We start from the raw sequence: 23,540 nt of genomic DNA, 5'->3' as shown, positions 1-23,540 counted from the left end.
CCTAAGTAACCTCATTGAAACAGATGGGATTTTTTTAAAAAATGACTGTAGTTATCTTGGTCACCATTATGAACACTATACATTCAAGAGTTATCAGTTGAATTTATTTCTATCAGAGGCCTTGGTGGTATTTCAACCCATTTTTCCAAGTAATTAGCCCAGGGCTCTGGATTACTAGATCATTGACATTACCAATGTGCCACATTTTATTTCCTATTATTTAACTTTATTTCCTCTCCTTATTTTACTGATGATGACGTTGAATCAGCCAACATTCTCTGCATTGACTTTCATCTGTCATATATATCTGCCCATGTGCTCCTAAAATTTATTTCTATCCTCCTCACTACATTGAGTTTCCCATCATGTACAGTTGTAATATGCATTTTGCAGATGCAACATGTAGTGGTTATGTTACTAGTTTGACATTCAAGTATTGTTCCAGCAGGGTAGCTTGCTTCACTTGAAAAGAAAATCTGGGTATCAATAAAAATGATCAGAAAACTTAGTTTATTACTAAAAACTCAATGTGTTCATTAACGTCTCTTTGAGAAACCTGTTGTCTATTCTGAGCCCGTACATGATGCCAAACCCACAGCAACAAGATTGACTCTAAACTGAACACTGGCATGCATCATGACAGAGCAATGAGGGATAGGCATTTCTCATTAAAGTAACAAGTTTCTTCAATCTTTCCTGGATATCCTAAGCATTCTTTCCCCCATTTTGATGTGCAAACATCCATTTGCTTTCTCCTGCAGTACCCTTCATTTGAAATTTGGGGTGCTTTCCAACACATTTATATTTGTACTGAAAAGTATATAAAAGCTGTCATCTTAAGTAACATGGTCAGTTCTGGGTGTCCTCTCCAAGAAAAACACCAAAACGAGTTTAAAAGGAAAATGGGAACCCGATGGCACGTCATACAGACATAAGATTGGATATCACCTTAGAGTTGCTATATTATAGGACTAATAGTACTGAGAATGAGAGTTCAAATACCACAATGGAAGTTTGAGAACCCATTAAAAATATTTATAAACTGGAAACAAAAACCTGGTTTCAGTAACAGTGAGCATGAAGCGGTTAGATTGTTGGGGAAAAGGTTGACTGGTTCAGTAATTTCCTTTAGGGAAATATGCTATTCTGTCAAGTGCATGCTTATGTGAGATTTCAAAGCCATACTAAATTAATTGATCATTAACAGCTCTCAAAGTAACTCACTCAATCATATCAAATTTCTATCAACGGTTCAAGAGGACAATCCACAATACTGATCTTGCCAGTGAAGTTTGTGAATGAAACAAATACACCACAATGACAATATAGAATGCAGATCTTCAATTCTGTTGCTCTTGGTGCCAGACATTGCATGCAGTTAGAACACGACAAAATGTGCACAGATTTGGAAAAAAAAACACAAGGAAATATATACATACATTGCAATAACAAGAAACATATTTCAAATATTTTTTAGAAAGACACTGCACAGGCATGCATTCTAGTAAGTCAATTCATGGATGGGAGTTTGTGCAATAAGTCATACCTGTGACTGGTTTCAATTCTGATTTAAAGTCAATGTTTTGAGGCCACGATAGCGTACATTCAGATGTAAGAAGCAAGAGTGAGTCAGAGGTTCAGACTTAATATACCCCTTTTAGAAGTTTATTTTATCTGCACAATACATTATTTTAGTGCTTGAAAGTTTTATGCCTAAAGGAAGGCAAGGCAAATAGCAAATTAAAGCAGAGGTATGTACTAGTAAGTTGCTCCACATTTGTGAGGTACATTTGAGAGGTGGTGGGGTGGAGATTGGGGACACTTCTTCTAATCACTACCCCTCTCTCACTATTCTTATCAGCTGTGATTCTTCCCAATGACATCATATGACTCCAATGAACATCATTGAACTATTATCAATTAGTATAGGCTGCCTTCAGTAGAAATTGTCAACCAATCCAGCTTCAATTTTCAAAGCCAACCTTGGAGCAGTGAGCTTCCATCCAATTAAGAGAAGCAAAGGGAATAATATGCAAACTTGTAATTCCATACCATCAAGTTGAAAATAACTGCTCTTTATCATACTGTCAAATTGAAAACATTATTTACAGTAAAACAAACAATATTCAACTTGATATTAATCTTGTTTTCACTTCCACTCCTTGTCATTATTGGGTCCTCCCACCACCTCGACTGACAAACTGCCTTTGAAGTTAAAAATAAATTTTTCAATGAGAAAATGAATCTGTATAAAGTCCATGAGCGGTTTCAAGAAAATTACTGTCACTTTTGCTGTGTAGAATGACAAAAAGATACATTTCCCTCAGGGCTCAGATAGCAGTTGCACCCAGTAGCTTCTATCTTATAACTGATGTTTGAATACACCTTTTTTCAATGTAAGTAAACTTCATTTTTCCCAACAAATATTGCAATTTAGGAGTCTTAAAAAATTGCATGATCATTAGTTGGACAATATTATCAGCCAGAAAGGAAGTAAAGTAGTTAGTCTTCCTTGTATGTGCCCTGCCTAATTTCTAAAGGAAGGGCTTTTTATAGACTAGTTCAAAAACTTGAACAGTTTACATAAATATTGTTGGATAATCAGAGGGAAATATAATCCAGTCCTTCATAAAATAAACTGTGTAACTTTTGATAACAATAATAATTCCTCCTGCCTGCACAGATATAGTGTTGAAAGATGAAGAGGCAGCAAACATTACTATCATAAAGGAACTGTTACTTATGAAATGAACTAAAGTTGTAAATTTCACTCATTAAATCAGTGAAAGATGCTATAATTCTTAAGAGACCCACACATCTTTGACTACCAGATGTGATCTGCACTTTATCAGCACAGCTTGATGTTTCTGCTCTCAAGATGGTGACACACAGTGCGGCTGCAGTTTCAAATATCCACCTCCTTCATTCTTGAACAAAAAGACTGCGATTATCAGCAGGGTATTCAACACTGAGTTGCATCCCATCCAAGCCCGTCTATAAAAATGTATGCACAGCTGGGGGTCAGTATGTTAGACGACAAGGAACTTGGCTGATTGTATCATGTTGTCACTTGTCCAACTAGGCACAATGGGGCTTTTGCTAACCTGACCCATCAGCACTCTGATTACAACTGGCTACTTTAGCATAAATTAAGGACTGAGTCTGGGTTGTTCTAGATTTGTAAAAGGCAACATGTTGCTTTTACACATTTTTGAGGCTGAGTGCCTTTTATCAGGTCTTAATCAAGTCTCTAAGGTCAAGCATTCACTAAGTTCTGAACGTATAACAAGAATGTACTCAATGAACTGACACAACTCTTTCTGCTCTCAAGGTTCAACATTATAGCAATATGTATGTCAACTTGATCTTTCCTTTTGGCTTTTTGTGTTAAATTTAATATCATTCTGGAATATTCACACTCACACCTCATTGTAATGTATTGGGATTTCAATTGGGTGGAGTGTATTCTTTCCAAAAGAAAGTTTTTTTTGGCTTAATTTACTGATTAAAGGAGCACTGCAATAAATATCTGGCAAATACTTTTTGCAATATAATTGTAAGTGCATGAAACTCCAGGGCAGTATGAGTTACACAGAATCACCCCATCCACTCATATCCCTGTGATAACACAATTTTGGTCTTCCTGAACAATAAAAGTTTGCCAAACATTTATACAGGAAAATGACAACCCTTTAAGAATGAAAAGAGTGAAGTTTGAAAAAAATCAAACAAACACATTGCCTTTTTTAATGTCACGTGACAGCATTTTTTTTCATATAAAAGAGATCATGTCCAAGATCTAGCTCAAGGGTATGAGGGTCAGTACCCTTTACTCTGGGGAATTATCTAGCTCATCATTTGCAATCAGTGCCTCTGATTTCCCGACATACTTCCCTTTACTTCTGCCTTTGTTGTAGGTCCTGTGATTTCCAACAATGTCAGGCATTGCCTGCTGGGACTGATACCCCATCTGCTCTGCTGGTGGCCACTCCTCTTGGTGTTGAGTCACCTCTTCCTCTGGGTAGGCAAAACTCTCATCCACCATGAAGCTATCATCCACGTCGTAGCGTTGATACGTGCTCTGGCTCAGGGCTTCCTGACGTGCTCCAATCTCCAGGCTACTATTCCAAATTCCATATCCGAAATAAATGAGTAAACCTAGCAATGGGAAAACAAAACTGCCATCAAGAGCAGACTCAAAAATTATATTCAGATGAGAACCAGATATTTGATGTGATGATATCTTAGGACTGTGGAGGGGGGGAAATGCAAATGGAGTAATTGGAAGGTTCTTTGAAAGAGCGAGCAGGGGGACAATGGGCTGAAATGACCTTCTGTGCCACACGATTTTGAGGAGTTTCTTTTTTTAAAAAAAGCAAGGGAAGGCTATTCAACAACTCACATCTCCCTAGCTGTTCCATAAAGATGGCTACTGAGTGTGTTCCTTCCAGTGTCTCAATGGTATTTATGTTTAGAAATTATGGCACAATTCTTGCTGACTCATGGTCTCTGAAGAGTTTTGCCTTGGTAACCAAGTTTATCTGAGTTATTGAGGGAACACTATGACTTGTAAGATTGCCTCCAAGTCTTCCGCCTCCCTGACTTGGGACTATTCCTTTATCTATTCCTTTACCTTGTCTGGGTAAAAACCCTGAAACTCTCTTCCTAAGAGCATTATGGGTGTGCCTATACTAGGGGACCATTTATGACAAGGCTTAGCAGCAACCTCAAAGGCAATAAATGCAGGATAAGTCAGCAATGACCATTTTCTATGGAACAGTAATTTTATAAATGCTTTCCAGTTACTCTCGAACCAAGTGGCCTCAAAAATCCTCTTCTTTCTGCAATCAGCTGATATCTAATGCTAAACATGGCATTTGAGAATCAATCACAGAATGATACAGAACAGAAGGTGCTGTTAAAGAGCAATCCCATTCATCCCAATCCTTGTTCTCTTCTATAACTCGGAAATTCTTTCTATCCTAAGCAACTATTTCATTTCAAATCATAACAACAATTGAACAACATTTATTTTGTCACCATCCCACTGTGCTTTTGCCAACTAACTTATTTGTATCCATTTGAGTGATTTACCTGCCAAACGAAAAGGTTGCTCTATATTTATGAAAATGCCTCCTAATGTGAGCTCTCCCCAGGAAATCTCCTTTTAGCATTTTCATATTTTTTTCTAATCGTTACTTCCTGGTTGCCCTTCAAATGAGAAGACATAAAGGGGACACACAATATGGGATAACGCGATCAAAAAGATGAGGAGAATAATCAACAAAAATCTAGCCTAACAACATTTTGTGTCTGGGACACCCTTTTATCTTTTTGGGGAAATGATTCATCTTTTGATTTCAGCCAACCTTCATCTCCTTTCAAGGGTACAAGATTGTGTTTGCAAAGTGGATTGGGGTCATCATCTTGGTGACAGCAACTTGCAATTATGTAGACCTCTTTACATAGTAAAATCTCCCAAATTGCTTCCACTAAATTTGATACTGCGCCACAAAAGGCAACATTAGGATAGGATTGGTCAAAGAGACAAGTTTTAATGAACCTCTTGAGGAAAGAGAGGAAGAGAATGCTTTGGGAAAGAATTCCTAAAAGTTTAGCTGTCAAATTTGTAAAGCTGGGGATGCTCAAGAGACCAGAATTTGAGGAGCACAGAGATGTCAGATGTTGTCAAATTGATGAAGGTAACAAAGGTAACATTTGATTGAGACAACATTGAAATGTGAATACAAGGTATGAATTAAGAAGCAAGTTCAGAGTAAATAGTGCATGATACAATACTAACTTATTTTAAAATGCTAAAAAGAGAAAAAAAAATCTAGGCCTAACACAGTGAACCTATTGTGCCAGTGATATCACATATGTTTATGCCCTGTAATATTTGGAGGCAGAATTTTATGTCCAACAGGATTCAGTGCTGGGGACTACAGGACACTTTAGTGCATGCCCAAACAAACAGGACCCAAGCATGCTTAGGCTTCATTAAAATTGTTTGGGCAACTTGCTGCTTTCAGTTCACAGGCAGGTCACCCAATGAATGTCAGGGCTTTTGCCTCACAAGCACCTGACAGAAGGTTATTAAGCTTAAATCCTGTGATGGCATGGTTGGGGGTTTGGCAAGAGGTGGGGGAGGATAGCGGTTGAATTTAAGTGGAGTCACGGATAAAGAGAGTGAATTCTGTGGAGAAGAAGAGACACAGCTACTTCACTTCAGCAAAGTCATAGAGTCATAGAGATGTACAGCACAGAAACAGACCCTTCAGTCCAACTCGTCCATGCTGACCAGATGTCCTAACCTAATCTAGTCTCTGTTGACACCACTTGGCCCATATCCCTCTAAACCCTTTCTATTCATATACCCATCCAGATGCCTGTTAAATGCTGTAACTGTATCAGCCTCCACCGTTTCCTCTGGCAGCTCATTCCACACATGCACCACCCTGTGCATGAAAACGTTGCCCCCTAGTTGTCTGTTTTATATCTTTCCCCTCTCACCCTAAACTTATGCCCCCTAGTTAGGATTCGCCCACCCCAGGGAAAAGACCTTGTCTGTTTATCCTATCCATGCCCCTCATGATTTTATAAACCTCTATAATATCATCCCTCAGGCTCTGACACTCCAGGGAAAACAGCCCCAGCCTATTCAGCCTCTCCCTATACCTCAAATCTTCCAACTCTGGCAACATCCTTGCAAATCTTTTCTGAACATTTTCAGGTTTCACAACATCCTTCAGATAGGAAGTAGACCAGAATTGCATGCATTATAAATTTAACAACTAAAAAATGATATTGTCTAAATATTTCTAAGCATAGCATGGCATTTAATTATTGATTTCCAATATCACTGACTGGCCTAAATCTGGGCTTAGATTCCTTTGTGACAATATGTAAGGGTCATAAGATCTGTTTTCAGTACCTTCCAAGGATACTTGAAAAATGGGACAACCCCATATCACTGCAGATCTTTAAGCATGGAATTAGAGCCAATGAAGCTATGCTCATTTTACATCTGCAGAACAGTCATTGCCATTACTGGCATTGGTCACTGCCAGATTAGATACAGGTCTCATTAGCTTCCACTTAGTCCCTTCTCTAATAAAGTGCATGAGTCTTAATTTGAGATTACTATTCTCTCAGCACCATTGTAACATTTGTGTTTATTAGAACTGTTTTTATGGCCTCTGCAAGGTATGATCTGAAGTACTTGTGTCACCTTTTGTGGATGCCCTTTTGTTGCACATTGGAGGACCATCAAACCTGTGGATTTTACACAACAGAATAAGGCCACTGCCTCCCAGCTACCTACCACCCCACATCACACAATCCCCCCAACTGCCCAAGCTCAAACAAGCTTCTGTATTAGAAAATGTCTCTCTCACTGTCCCTTTTCATTCTCCTTTTGGCCAACATCAAAGGACTGGCCTAAGACTGACCATAAATTTACTTAGGATGCAGCAGAGAGAAAACCATCAATCAGGTATCACCTCAGGGACATTGTGGAAGTCCAGTCATAAATCTTCCAATATTGCAATTATAATTTCTAGAAAAAGCTTTGAGGCTTTCTATATAGTGTGCGTTTGTTAAAATTTCAAACACTAGCACAGGGATATTTCTGCATGGATGACACTAATTGATTCATAGTCAGATCTGATGCTTTTTATTTAAAGATGAAATTAGAATACTTAGCCCAATTTCAGCATCAATAATGTACTCTGAAATATTTAACCACGCTTACCGACAAAACACCAGACTGCAAAGCGGATCCAAGTTATACTGGAGAGCTTCAACATGAGGTACATATTTACCAACATGGCAAATGCAGGCACGAAGGGAACACAGGGAGCCATGTATGGCAACTTCTTGGGGTTTTCAGGTTGCTGTAGGATCACAAAGACCAGTGAGCAGATCAGCAATGCCATCAGGATTATCAGCAGGATGGCCCACCAGCTCCGATCATAGATGTACTCCTCTCCAAAAATGGCAAAAGAGCAGAAGACAAACATCAAGACAAAGAGTAGCATCACACAGGTGGTGACTGTGCGTCCTGTGACAGTGGTCGGACGATCCATCTTATTGGGCAGGCCAAGCCGAATCCTCATCGTGTAGTACCGAGGTCCAATCAGCTTCTTGAGCTTTATTAAGTAGATGTTCTCAGATTCATCTGCTTCTATTCCTGTGCTCATATCCACGGTACCATAGTTAGGATGATTCACGCTATAACTGGACTTGTCCTGTTTCCCAATAAGCATTTCATTGTCGCCCAAAGACGGCAGGTTCTTTGCTCCACAAGTGTTCTTTCCAAGGCCAGTGTAGTCTTCCCCTTCACTCATAGGGGAAATGGCTTCCTTCTCACACTCAGCTAGCACTCCTTCCTTCTTCTTAGTGCCTTCCTCCGATAGGAACTTGACAAAGCCATCAATGTCACTCTCGGGCTGGTAGCGCAGAAGCAGAACACACACCGATACCAGGGTGTAGGCTAGAAGGGTTCCAATGGACATCATTTCAATAAGGTCCCGTAGGCTGACCAGCAGGGCAAGAAGACCCGCAAGGAATCCTGAAACAATGCAGGCCACAACTGGGGTCTCCGTGTAGTTACTGACATGGGCAAAAAACCTAGACAACCATAACCATAAATATTACAGCACAATCTTATAGAAACATAGATTACAGCTTTGAAGCAGGATGTTTATGTCAAACAGTCTTTTCTGGTGCTTATGTTCCCTACAAATCTCCTCCCACCCTTCTTCATTTCCTTCTATTCCATCATCCCTCATTAATTTACGTAGCTTCCACTTAAAACAATTTCTGCTTCTAATCTCAAATATTCCATGTGATTATATATCAACAGCTTATATTTATATAATATGTTTTTGGAGTAAAACATCCGTAGCTACTTCACAAAGTGTGATCAAATATAGTTGCCAAAGAGTCACAACATTGGGCTAAAATTTACAACATCAAGATGTAGGCTAAGGATGTAAAAATGTATGATTTCTGAAGTTAAAATGTTTCCATATTGCAAATGGTCACTTTGAATAACAGACCGATGTATTTAAAAGAAATTCTGAATTAGTAAGAACCTCTCAGTGTCATGACAGTGAATCTTTAAATGCAATGTATATGTTGTATGGTACACCTCTGTTATTGTGTTTAACTCTAACTTACAGCCAGGCCACAACTTATCCGAGATTTCCTGAGTGTGAAGAACAGAAAAGAAGCCATTTGACCCATTGGCTGTGCTGGTGAGTTTCCTATCTGGACTGCATAATCTATCACTGTGGTCCATCTGCTGGAATCTCATATGTAACCTTTTAAAAATATTTCTGGACTCTGCATCTGTGAGCTCTCAAGATGCCCTATAATAACATGGACATGCTCTTTCACTAGGCTGCTGGACAATGAGACCAATTGTGTACTTTTGTGGCAAAATGAGACAAAGCCAGAATGGCTGATGTAGTGGAGGGAATGACAGTAGCTCATTTCATATCCCCAACTGTAAATAATCTCAAAACTGCTTCCCTTCACAGATATACTCTCCTGCATCATAAGTGAGGGTCCAGAGTGTGAGGAGAGATCACCGACCTGAAGAGTAGACCATCGTCAGCCATGGCATAAATCACTCTGGGCATCGGGAAGAGGGAGCCCAGGAGACTGACCGTCAGTCCTGCCACCGAACCAATAGCAACAATGTACTTGGCTGCGTGGAATCCATGTAGTACAAACATCTCCATGAGTGGAGATTCCGTGTCAATGGCATAATAAGGCACCATCAGTGTCAGGATAATACTGACCTAGTAAAGGAAGGACAGACATTTAACACTGTCAGTAATATGGTACAATGAACACTTACCATCATCCACAGATTATCTATAGCAGGCAGAGGCCTAACCAGCAGAGTCTAGTGACTACCTTAAAGCAACTGGTGCACTCCCATGAAAGCTGACCATGAGAAGATGGATATCAGGACATCATTTTCTTTTTGAAAGGCCTATCATATATAGAATTATATCAAATCATTATTAGCCTGTTGTTTAGCCCAATTGATCTATGCCAGTTTTATGTTGATTCCCATCGGCACCTATCTGTCATCTCTTGATAATCTTCAATCCCACCAATCCAACTTTCCCCAAATCCCTCAAACTCATTTACTCCCTATATCCCTCAAAACCACCTTCCCACATCCCTTAAATCCATCTGTCCAACTTCTTCCAATATTCCTTAATTATTTCTTTCTCCAGAAATGCACCAATATATGTCCATCTCAATACCTTTGACTCAATACCTATGATACAAATTGATCACTCTTTGGGTGAACAAAATCAACCTCCTTTCATTATTGTAAAACGTTTACTAATTTTAACTTGTCTTGATCTTAATGTTTGAACAAACACATTTCAATAATTCCTTTTAAATTACTCATTAAAGTATGTATTTTAATAAATGTTGTTACAGTATATTAGAGTTTATTCCAATCTGTTAATGGTTTGATGTTAGGTCTACATTCAGATATCTCTGTTACCATTGTATGTCTGTTATTCTATCCCATCTGCTTGCGTATTACTGGAGGGACTTCTGGCAACTGTTCAACTGGAGCATATTGCTGTAGAGTACAGTGTGAATGCTGAAATAAATGCAATGGAACATTTAACAGGAACAGTCAGGGAGGCTCTCAGCCAGATATCAGCTGTGTTATTCACTTTCTTGTCTCAGTTTTCTCCTTCACTCAACATATTTCAGACTGGATATTCAACGAGCAACGTAATCCAGAAGACAATGGCTGTTCTGTTCGAGAGATTCTGTGGCTACAATTGAAGGCTCAGTATGTATAACAATCAAAAACCCCCAACCCAGATGTTAGCAAGGTCAAGTTCATTCCTGGTCCATGTTCACAAGTCTTATAAAAGAAATGAGGCCAGTGGGGCTCAGTGACCTGAAATGAGGAAGGGGAAAACCAGTCAATGGTCCCATACCCATTGGGTGGCATGGTGGCACAGTGGTTAGCACTGCTACCTCACAGCGCCGGAGACCCGGGTTCAATTCCCGCCTCAGGCGACTGACTGTGTGGAGTTTACACGTTCTCCCCGTGTCTGCGTGGGTTTCCTCCGGGTGCTCCGGTTTCCTCCCACAGTCCAAAGATGTGCAGGTCAGGTGAATTAGCCATGCTAAATTGCCCGTAGTGTTAGGTAAGGGGTAGATGTAGATGTAGGGGTATGGGTGGGTTACGCTTCGGCGGGGCGGTGTGGACTTGTTGGGCCGAAGGGCCTGTTTCCACACTGTAAGTCATCTAATCTACCCAATTATTATTGGATAACAAAAGTGGCAAAGTGAACATCATTCTAAATCTTGCATGTGATGCCTCCAGTACTCAATTAGACTTATATTTAAAACTTTAATTGAGGGAACACAAGGCAATTGTGTGAATTTTTATGTCTTTTTTTACTAGAAATACACTTGTATTCAGAATTGCTGTGCAGGCAAAACTGGGAACTGCCATTCTTATGAGGAAATGCAGAAGCAGGATTGAGGTCTTAGAGGAATGGAAGGCAGATTGAAGCGAGATCTAGGACCAGGCAAAGAGATAAACAGAGCCACTGCCATCAAACACTTATTGAAAACAAGTCTTGAATGTGTTAGCTGAGAGGGGAAATGGGCCAGGCTTAGAGAGACTGGCACAAACACAGAATGCTGTAGAAACTGAGTGGATCTTGCAGCACCTGTGGCGACAGAAGCAAAGTTAATGTTTTGAGTTTGGAATGACTTCAGGATTGTCCTGAAGAAGAGTCATACCAGACTCAAAATGCTAACACCGTTTCTTTGTCCACAGATACTGCAAGGCCTACTGAATTTCTCCAGCATTCTGTGTTTGTTTCAGGTCTCTAGTATCCACGGTATTTTGACGTTAGCAGAGAGGTTGGTTCCTGATTTGGGTCAGGAATTGGACGTGGAGTATTGGGTCAAGTTAATAGGCTAGATGGAGTGCTGATGCATCTGCTTTTTCTCAGAGAACCATTCTGTAAATTGATATGGGAAAGAAACTGTGTGCACTGTGTACAAGCTTCCATTATTTGCCTCATTTCACATAGCTTCTTCAACTGTAAAGGAATCTCAATTCTAAATTATCTGTGCAGTAATAGTGTATGACAAATCCAACAAGTTAAGCATATTTAGATACTTAGCAGTCTGGGTACCGAACCTCAGAAGGGACCGAGTCACCTTCAAAGGAATGCAGCATTACTTTACCAATCTGACACAGTCAATTATGATGAGAAATTACACAAGCTAGGATTGTATTTTCTGGACTTCAGAAGTTAAAGACTGATTTGATCAAAAGTTGCAAGATACTGGGAGGAACAATGAGGTTATATGGAAAGTAGATTTGTTGGTTTAGAAATGTGGGTTACAGGGGTCATAGTCTAAAAGTCATGAATGAAATTTCAAAATTCTTTGTCCAAAAATTTGGATGCTAGATTACTGTTCACTTTAAAACTACAATTGTATTTTTTGCGATTCAAATGTAAATGGGACAAATGTAAACTGGAGAGTGGTCACAAATTGCCGTGGTCTAATTGAAAAACTGACAAAGTTCAAGGAACCAAATAATCGTTTCCTTCTCCGATATTCTCCTATAAATGAATGGATATTTTATGAGAGAATCCAAACCAAAGAAAGCTTGTGGGAAATTGTCACATCTGAAATAGATTTTATTTTAAATTAAGTGAAATGTAGTTAAGATACCTATCAGCCATAATATAATAGAATGGTGAAACAAGGTCAGGGGATGGAATTGACTGCTTTTGTTTCAATTGCAATGTCAAGGTAGTTTGGTTATGCTTCTGGGGGAATGATGAACTGTAGAATAATACCAAGTATTTACAATACAGAAATAGGCCATTCAACCCATCAGGTTCATGTCAGTGTTTATGCTTTACATGAGATTCCTCCCACTCCTCAACATCTTATCCATTAACACATCTGTGCATTCCTTTTTCCCTTACGTCTATCTAACTTCCCCTTAAATGTAAATACATTAATCACTTCAACTGCTGCCTCTGGTAGTGAGTTCCATATTCTCACCATTCTCTGTATAAAATTGGATTATTAGTGGCATTATCATGTAATTCTGAAAGTGGAAACACCTTCCCTACTATTAGCGTTTCAAACTGTTTCATAATCTTGAAGATCCCTATTTTACCATCCCTCAACTGCTCCTTTAAAGAAAACAATGCTGATAATTGTCTAAATAGTTCCTGTCACCTGATTTCACATGATGAACTCAGCAAATGTTTGGATTTCAATTTATTTTTTTTTAACTGTCTCCTCAAGCTTGCTGTTACTTTCTATTGTGCATAGTCCCCATTTTTCCTTTTAATTATATTTTATCTTTTAGGTTTGAGCCTATCTGCTGAGCCGCTGAACAATAGAAGGAATCGCCTTTCCTCTCCAGGCATTTCCTGGAGTAAAACATTAAACTTCATTCTATATGTTTGAGAATGGACGAGGAGCATGGGTAGGTGATTGACCACAGACTAGGGCTTATGTATCATCACATGGTGCCCCTTCTCAAACCACTAACCTGCCCAATGGTCTGTCCACCAGGTATGCTGTCTTCCCATGACCATTATTTCCCAATCTGATTATTTTGGCAAAAACAATGCCTTTTTCTCCATATCTCCACTGCTAAAATCATTATAAATGTTCAAAGAAAAGTTACAATGTTTACATTTATGTTTCAAATCCCTATGATACTTCTGTCAGTTGCTTTGCAGCTGTGTTCTGGAGTCTGATTTTCAATTCGAGTAAACCCCTCGACCATCTTGGGAGTGTTGAAAATAATCCCATGGAGTTGCGCACAGCTGAGCTCAATCCTTCTGACTATGAAGGACATACTCAGTGGATCACAATCAGGAGGTCAAAAGCTGACCATTCCCAGATGCATTTAGGTAAAAGGTAAAACAATAGAGGGAAACCTGAATGACCACTAATTAGTTTAATGCAAGCCAGATACTCAACCTTGGGCCTACCTGGACCAGATCTGATTACTAACCAGGAGGGCTTAGAGATATAATTTACAAATGAAGTTGTGCCTAGATTCATAAGCCTCCATAGGAAGATGATTATGCTAATATATTTACATAGATAAAATAACAATAACTTGCACATATATAGTCCCAATAATTTAGCTGAAGGTCCCAAGGCGTTTCACAGGTGCATTATCAAATTTGATACAAAGTCTTATGAGATATTAGAAAAGGGACTGCTTATAGTGTCATAAAGGGGAAGAGTAAAGCAGAGGTTTGGATACAGAAATCTTATGAAGTATTGGAAACTTAGATCACATTTAACCACAGAAATTATTTTCACTCACAGACACGTATGCTGTCAGGCAGATCACCAGAGATGCAGTGATAGCATATGGGATGGAAGTGTTTGGACTCTTTGCTTCCTCTCCTGTTGTGGCGATGATGTCGAAGCCAATGAATGCATAGAAACATGTTGCTGCACCCTGGAGAACCTGTAATCAATGGATTATGAAACTTTAAAAAATCGTTAGGAGTAAAAACATTCTTTATAGAGACTTAGAGGGAAACCTTGACAGCAATCAACGTAACAGATGTATTGGTTGTGGCTTAGACGGAATGCTCTCAACCAGTGTAGTCCTGACAATGTACTTAACTATTGAAAAGTATGGTCCGTATGTAACCCCTAGGTAATGCAATTATCAGGACATTTGATAATTGGTATCTTTGGGATCTTGCTATGCAAAGATTGACTGCCATTCTTCCTAAGTTGAAACTATGTCTATACTTTGAAGAAAAAATATTATTGTTGGTTAAAGGCTTTGGGGTGTCATAAAATTATGAAAGGAGTTGTATAAATGCAAGACTTTCTTTCATAGAATGAAATCAATGAAATCTTACAATATAGATGGGGCCATTCAGATGGTCACGCTGATGCTGGCTTTTTGAAAGTAGTCAAAATCAGACTGTATAGAAACAAGCCCTTCAGCCTACCATGTTTATGTTGATCAACAAACTCCAATCTACACCAATCCCATTTACCTGCATATGGTTCTACAGCCTGCTGTGCCCTGGCATCTTAAGTTCTTGTGCTGATTCTTCTTAAATGTCGCAAGAGTATCTGCCTCCAAAACATTGTCAGGCAGTATATTCCATATTTCTATCAGCCTCTGGATGGAAAACCTTTTCCTTACATCTCTTCTAAACTAATTATTTCTCACCTGAAGCTTCTGCTGTTTGGTCTTACACACATCTGCCTTAGGGAAAAGATTCTCATGATCTACCGATCGATACCTCTCATAATTTTATATGTGTCAATCAAATATCCCCTCAGACTCCTCTGCTTCAGGGAAAACAAATCCAATCTATCCAGTCTCTCCTCATACTGAGATTTTCCATCCTAGGCAACATCCTGGCGAATCTCCTCTGTGCCCTCTCCTGTGCAATTGTATCGTCCAATGGTGAGGCAAGCAGAACTGCACAGAGTATCTTATCTGTGGCCTAACTAGTCTCTATAACTATTCAAAATTCATCCCAGTTCCCAGTTTCTATCCGTCTGTCTTTCAGATGGACCAGTTCCATTGTTAAAGTGCTTTAAAAACATCAAAAATTAAGATCCAGTTAACCTTTGATGGTGCTGGGATTCACAGGTTCCTGCTATTTTAGTCAGAAAAACTAATTAAACCTTCCCCAGTTGTGAGGTAGTGATGGGCAATGTGTTGTGCGTAGAGTGGTGGCAGAATCCTGCCCCCATCCAGATGGGGACATACCTGAGCACATTTGCGCTTGCTTTGTCAGACGGTACTCGTAAAACTTAATAATACTTCTAAATATTTTATCATTTTTAATTTTATTTCTTACACAAATTCCAGCGATTTATAACTACACTAACCCGTGACCTCACATCATTTCCATTCATTAGTATCTACACTCATCCTTGATCTCACATCATCTCCATGACCCTTAACCACACACCATTTCCATTGATTAATATCTGCACTGACCTATTACTGTTTCCTAACTCTTTAGTCTCAATTGAATATTGGACATACAGAAGCAGGTGCAGTCTCTAAGAAAAGTATAATGGAGACGAAGCATTATGGCTGAAAATGTGTTGCTGGAAAAGCGCAGCAGGTCAGGCAGCATCCAAGGAGCAGGAGAATCGACATTTCGGGCATGAGCCCTTCTTCAGGAAAGGCTGAAGAAGGGCTCATGCCCGAAACGTCGATTCTTCTGCTCCTTAGATGCTGCCTGACCTGCTGAGCTTTTCCAGCAACACATTTTCAGCTCTGATCTCCAGCATCTGCTGTCCTCACTTTCTCCACGGAGCATTTTGGCCAAAGATTGGGTGCTCAAATCCTATAAGATCATAAGACTTAAGAGCAAGATTAGATCTTTCAGCCCATTGTGTCTGCTCTGCCATTCGATCATGGCTGATGTGTTTCTCAACCCGACTCTCTTGTCTTATCCCCGTAACATTTGATCTCCTTTACTAATCAAGAACCTATCTAACTCTGTCTTAAATACACTCAGTGACTTGGCCTCCACAACCTTCTGTAGCAATGAATTCCACAAATTCAACATCGTCTGGTTAAAGGAGTTGCTCCTCATCTCAGTTCTAAAAGGTTGTCTCTTCACACGGAGGCTGAGCCCTCTGGTCTGAATCTCTCCAACTAGCAGAAACCTCTTCTCCACATCCACTCTTCCAGGTCTCTCAGTATTCTGTAAATTTCAATCAGATCTTCCTTCATCCCTCTAAACTCTATTGAGTACAGATGCAGAGTCCTCAACAGTTCTTCCAGTCACAAACAAAAACAGAAGTTGCTGGAAAAGCTCATCAGGTCTGGCAGCATCTGTGAAGAGAAATCAGAGTTAATGCATTGGGTCTGGTGACCCTTCTTCAGAACTGACGGTAGCTAGGACAATGTTGGTTTATATGCAGAGGATTGGGTGCGGGGAGGGGACAAGGAATGAATGATAGCTGGAAATAGAGCTGAAAGAGAGAGAAGAGCAGTTGGGTAGACAGAAGTGTGGATAACGGTCTGGCTAGGACTGTGAATAGCTGTTAATGGAGACTGTTAATGGCTAACAATTGGTAGTATGTAATGTCAGACAATGTGATAGTAAGGCCTGGTGTGTAGGGTGGGGAACTAGATCATAAGAGAGTTCAGGCCCTAAAATTATTGAACTCGATATTGGGTCTGGAGGGCTACACAGTTCCCAAGCAGTAAATAAGGTGATGTTCTTCCATCTTGTGTTGAGCTTCACTGAGACACCAAGCCTGAGACAGAGATCTTGGCCAGGGAACAGGGTGGTGTGTTAAAATGGCAGACAACTGGAAGCTCAGGGTTTTTATTTAGCAAGACGAACATTTCATTTTCCCTAATACAGAGGAGACCACATTGGGAACAGTGAATGCAGTACACAAGATTGTGTGAAATGCAGGCAAAGTGCTGCTCCACCTGGAAGGTATGTTTGGGTCCTTCTCTGAAGAGAGGAGGAGGTAAACGTACAGGTGTTACACCTTCAGTAGCTGCAGAGGAAGATGTTCTGAGGATGTGAGGGGTGTTGGGAGTGAAGGAAGGGTGGACCAGGGTCTCCTGGAGGGAACAGTCCCTGCAGAAGGTGAAAAGGTGAGGGGAGGGGAACATGTGTTTGGTGGTGGTATCTCGCTGTAGGTGATGGAAATGGCAGCTGATTATTATCTGGATGTGGATACTGGTGGGATGGTAGGTAAGGACAAGGGGAAATCTATCACTGTTGCGGGAGGGAAGAGAGGGAGTGAGGGCAGAAGTGTAGGAGATGGGTCAGTTGAAGTTCCTGCCGATAAAGGTGCTGGGGAATCTTCAGTTGAGGAAGAAGGTGGACAGTTCAGAGGGCCCCGTGTCAAAGTTGGCCAGATCGTAATATATGCAATGGAGACAGAAGAAGTGAAAGAATGGAATGAAGTCTTTAGAGGACGCAGGGTGTGAGGATGTATTGTCCAGTTAGCTGTGGGAGTCAGTGGGGTGTAAAGTGGATATTAGTGACCAGTCTATCCCTAGAAATGGAAACAGAAATGTTGAGGAAGGGAATAGAGGAGTCAGAGGTAGATCAAGTGAAAGTGAGGATGAGGTGGAAATTGGATGGAAAAGGGTGAGGCAGAAATTGGAAGGGAAATCGACAAACTTTTCCAATTCCGAAGGAGGGAAGCAGCACCGATGATATCAGATATGTCAGAGAAGGAGTTGTGGGTGGGGGCCGAAGTAGGACTAGAACAATAAATATTCCAGCCCCAAAAGGAGACAGGCATAACTGGGACCCACACACATACCCATGACCTGAAGAAAATGAGAGGTGTTAAAAGAGAAGTTGTTGAGAGTGAGGACGAGCTTGGACAACTGGATGAGGGTGTTGGTGGATGGGTACGGTTTAGGCCTTTGCCCCAGGAAGAAGCGGAGAGCCCTGAGACCATCCTGGTGGGGAATGGTTGTGTAAAGGAATTGCACATCCATGGTAAAGAGGTGGCGGCTGGAACCTGCAAACTGGAAATTCCAAAACTGGTGAAAAGTGCCAGAGGAATCACAGGTGTACGTGGGCAGACTCTGAACCAGAAGAGAAAAGACTGAGTCAAGATAGGAAGACGTGATTTCTGTGGGGCAGGAGCAGGCTGAAACAATGGATCTGCCCAGCAGTCCTGTTTGTGGACTTTCGGAAGAAGGTAGAAGCTGTGCAGGGCTGAGGGACTGTCAGCTTAGAAGCAATGGGGGCCAGGAGGAGTTCACTAGATGAAATAAGGTCAGTGACCATAGTTGATACAATGGCCTGTTGTGCCATGGTGGGGTCATGGCCCAGGGGAAGAAACCAACTTCAAAAAGGGAGCCTCAGAAATGAGGTTTCCCCCATATCTTTGTTGAAAGGGCCCTCAACCAGGTCTGACCCATTACCTGCACTTCTGCTCTCACTCCCTCACTTCCCTCCCTCAACAGCGATAGGATTCCCCTTGTCCTTACCTCACAACCAGATGATCATCAGCTGCCATTTCTGCCACCTCCAATGAGATGCCACCACCAGACTCATATTCTCCCTCCCTCCCCTGTCTGTCTTCTGCAGAGACCCTTCCCTCCAGACATGCTGGTCCACTCGTCCTTCACTCCCAACATCCCCCACAGCCTCACAGCATCTTCCCCTGCAACCACTGAAGGCATAACACCTGCCTATTTACCTCCTCCCTCCTCAGTTTCCAAGGGTCCAAACATACCTTCCAGTTGGAGCAGCACTTTATCTGCACTTCTCTCAATCAAGTCCACTACATTCGCTGCTCTCAGTGTGGTCTGTTCTACATTGGGGAAAAAAAGCTTGGACTGTTGGACAGCTTTGCAGAACATCTACATTCTGCCTGCAAAAAAGACCCTGAACTTTCAGTTGCCTGCCAGTTTAACATACCACCCTGTTCCCTGGCCAACATCTCTGCTTCAGGCTTGCAACAGTGCTCCAGTGAAGCTCAGCACAAGCTGGAAGAACAACACTAATTTTCTGCTTGGGGTCCCTGCAGCACTCCAGACCCAATATGGAGTGCAATAATTTTAGGGCCTGAACTCTCCCATGTCCTACCTCCCTACCACATACACTAGGCCTTGTTATTACATAGGTAAAAACAATGACTGCAGATGCTGAAAACCAAATACTGGATTAGTGGTGCTGGAAGAGCACAGCAGTTCAGGCAGCATCCAACGAGCAGCGAAATCGACGTTTCGGGCAAAAGCCCTTCGGCTTTTGCTCGAAATGTCGATTTCGCTGCTCGTTGGATGCTGCCTGAACTGCTGTGCTCTTCCAGCACCACTAATCCAGTATTTGGTTTTCAGCATCTGCAGTCATTGTTTTTACCTTGTTGATTTTAACCCTACTGCGAATCCTCTTGCAAGGATGCCTGCCTTGAAGAAGTTTTCCTCCTCTCTCTACAAAAATCTCAGGGAGTCCCTCTCCCACTGCAACTCCCAGGTCATTTCCTCTGCTCTGAAGCTCTTCAACCATGTTGTGAAACAAACTCGGTACCACATTTGCTTCCTCAGTGCATGCCTCTGCAACCAACTCATCCCACACGGACTCCAGACCACCTTTAAACCTGCCTTGTTATTTCATAGACTACCATTACACAGTACCTATTGTTGGCCACTAACAGTCTCCATTAACAGTCATTCACCCTCCGAACCAAATTGTTATCCATTCCTTTATCCATCCAACTGTTCTCATCTCTCTTTTAGCTCTATCTCTACCCATTGTTCGCTTCCTGCACCCTCCCCCCACCCTATCCTCTCCATATGAACCAACATTTTCCTAATTACCATCAGTTCTGAGGAAGGGTCACTGGATCTGAGACATTAACTCTGATTTCTCTTCACAGATGCTGCCAGAGTTGCCAAGCTTTTCCAGTGACTTCTGTTTTTGTTTCTGATTCACAGCATCCACAGTGCTTTCAGTTTTTATCGTCCAATGACAAGTCCTTCATCTACAGGATTGTCTTGTAAACCTAATCTGGACCTCCTCGAATGTTAGAACATCTTTCGTTAGGTACTGGACTCCATGTTACTTATAGCATTCCAAATGAGGTCTGACCAGAGCCTTATACAGCCTCAGCAGTACATCTCTGCTCTTATGTCCTAGCCCTCTTCAATTGGATATTAACATTGTATTTGTCTTTCTAATTGCCAGCTGAACCTGCATGTTAACCTTAAGAGAATCCTAAGCTCGGTCACCTTAGTCCATTTGTGCTTCAGATTTCTGAGACCTTTTCCCATTTAGAAAATAGTTTATGTCTCTATTCTTCCGACCAAATAGTATAACCTCATACTTTGCCACTTCTTTGCCCACTTTGCTAGCCTGTCCAAGTCCTTCTGCAGCCTCCCGCCTCATCAACACTACCTGTTGCTCTACTATTTTTGTATCATCGGCACACTTAGCAGCAATACCTTCAGTTCTTTCATCCAGATTCAATTCCTGCCTCGGGTGACTGTCTGTGTGGAGTTTGCATGTTCTCCCTGTGTCTGCGTGGGTTTCCTCCGGGTGCTCCGATTTCCCCCCACAATCCAAAGATGTGCAGGTTAGATGAATTGGCCATGCTAAATTGCCCATAGTCAGGGGTATATATATAGGGTAGGGAAATGGGTCTAGGTGGGTTAATCGTTGGATGATTGGTGTGGATCTGTTGGGCTGCAGGGCCTGTTTCAAAAAGGGGTGGCACGGTGGCTCAATGTTTAGTACTGCTGCCTCACAGTGCCAGGGACCGGGCAACTATCTGAGTGGAGTTTCACATTCTCCCCGTGTCTGCGTGGGTTTCCTCCCACAGTCCAAAGATGTGCAGGTTAGGTGAATTGGCCATGCTAAATTGCTCCTAGTGTTAGGTGTAGGGGAATGGGTCTGGATGGGTTGCTCTTCGGAGAGTTGGTGTGGACTTGTTGGGCTGAACAGCCTGTTTCCACACTGTAGGGAATCTAATCTAACACTTTCAGTGTTGCATAATTTACATTGAAACTGCCTTTTAGGGGCAGCACAGTGGCTCAGTGGTTAGCACTGCTGACTCACAGCACCAGGATCCCAGGTTCAATTCCAGCCTTGGGCGACTGTGTGGAATTTGCACATTCTCCCCATGTCTGTGTGGGTTTCCTCCGGGTGCTCCGGTTTCCTCCCACAGTCCAAAGATGTGCAGGTTAGGTGAATTAGCCATGCTAAATTGCCCATAGTGTTAGGTGCATTAGTCAGAGGGGAAGTAGGTCTGTGTGGGTTACTCTTCGGAGGGTCGGTGTGGACTGGTTGGGCTGAAGGGCCTGTGTCCACACTGTAGGAATCTAATCTAATCGTAATGTATAACACGAGTAGCGGTGGTTCCAAACTGTTGAACTATCGCCAAAGATAACAACTGAAGTTCACCAAAATTGATGAAGTGGAAAAGGCATGTCACCTTCAAAAATACTGTACAACACAAATCCTTTCCTCTTGGGCAATGCAAAGGAATAATTTGATATTTCATTGTATGATGTTTCACCAAGGAAGTTAATTTAACATGAGGTAACAGTGCAAGAAGTATTGACACACTGGTAAGTCAGTCTAAGAATCAAGCCCAGATGACGTGCAGATTTCCAGATTTGCTGATTATTATTTTAAATCAGAAACAACTACAGGATGTGTCTATTGTACTTCCAGTATTCTTGTTATCCAAATATTGTAGTGTTTATTTGAGTGAAAACTCCCATCTTGCACTGCTGTTGGTGACAGTGATCAGGAGCAGGTTCAAGTTTGAAATTCTTTTAAGATTTGCACTTATCTGCAATTTGTAATGTGTAACATCCCTATACAACCCAAGGACTTATCATATCCCATTGGACAGTGCAATATTAAGACCTGTTTCGTGACATCCCACATTTCGATTTCTTCTCCAAAAGTAATGCTTCTTGCTTTTTGCGGGAAGAAATCATCTTGGCCGACCTTATACCTTTTAGGCCCTTCCAGTTCCTGGGACTCAGCTGTCTTTTAGCACAGAGTCAAATACCAGTTCAAAGCTGAACACAGAGCAACAGGGAAGCAGCTGCATTGTAAACCAATGTAAGGCTTTTTTTGGAATACATCCAAGCTAATAAGCTAAGTAGCCACGTTGTTGTAAACAAGCTGGTTCCGTTTCCAAAACTCTGGCATAATACATTGGAGTAACTGACTGTGGCTGCTATTGAATCACAGCCAGGAAACCACTTAAAATAATTCAATTTCAGATTGATACAAAGGAACATCATATTAATACAAATTAGATGAAAAGACTCTAAGGGCATCTGCAGCGGTCAAATCATTTCGGTGTCACTCATCCTCTGTTTGTTGGAGAGAGAAATGTAATAACCTGAATTTGTATTTGCAATGACGGCAAAACTGTTTGTCCTCATGGTTATTACTGGCAAACTGACAGCAACTTCTAGACTTTGCACAGTAAAATGTGAAAATCCATAGGGTGTGATCAGCAATTGTCCCATCACAAGTTGCAATGTTGAAGTACTGGATATGTAAACATTTTAGAAATCACTTGAATGAACGTGAACTTTCATTAATCTAATAAATATTCATCCAGTAAAGTAAGAAGGAGTTGGTCCGTCTTCCACATTTAGTTATTCACAATCCACAGTCTGGTATAAACACAGACAACTATACTATACTATACTACAAATTGGCCCACTTTTCCAAGGGTAAACCAGTCTACGGTCTTGCAAACATGCCACATTGCACTCTATCGTCCATAATTGTGCCCTTTTCCAAATAGCCTGTTCAGAGATATTTTGATACACCTCTAGAGGAGATGGGATTTGAACACAGGCCTCCTGCCTCAAAGTTAGGGACACCAACAGTGCACCACAACAGACAGAATCCATTTTATATATTCTCTGATCAAACTGTTCAGAGATGTTATTATGAACTTTTCAAGCATGTAGGACTTGAACCTGGGCCTTCTGTCTCAGAGGTAGGGGGACTATCTCTGCGCCAATAAGA

At 41.2% G+C, this 23,540-nt stretch overlaps 1 protein-coding gene across 7 annotated transcripts in view; it reads right to left on the bottom strand.

Moving 5' to 3' along the window:
* Positions 1–493: 493 nt before the first annotated feature.
* The window catches only part of LOC140478789 (solute carrier family 7 member 14-like), a 71,746-nt gene continuing 48,699 nt past the window's right edge, over positions 494–23,540 (bottom strand). For all 7 annotated transcript variants that reach the window (XM_072572170.1, XM_072572168.1, XM_072572172.1 and 4 more), the window contains 4 exons: positions 14,384–14,530; positions 9,601–9,809; positions 7,754–8,631; positions 494–4,158 (listed from right to left, as the gene is read on the bottom strand). In XM_072572170.1, the coding sequence (XP_072428271.1) occupies positions 3,830–4,158; positions 7,754–8,631; positions 9,601–9,809; positions 14,384–14,530 (1,563 nt within the window). In that variant the 3' untranslated portion in view covers positions 494–3,829. The remainder of the gene's footprint in view (positions 4,159–7,753; positions 8,632–9,600; positions 9,810–14,383; positions 14,531–23,540) is intronic.

Source organism: Chiloscyllium punctatum, chromosome 6 (genome assembly GCF_047496795.1).
Source record: "Chiloscyllium punctatum isolate Juve2018m chromosome 6, sChiPun1.3, whole genome shotgun sequence".
NCBI lineage: Eukaryota > Metazoa > Chordata > Chondrichthyes > Orectolobiformes > Hemiscylliidae > Chiloscyllium > Chiloscyllium punctatum.
This window is presented reverse-complemented; position numbering and strand designations above follow the sequence as displayed.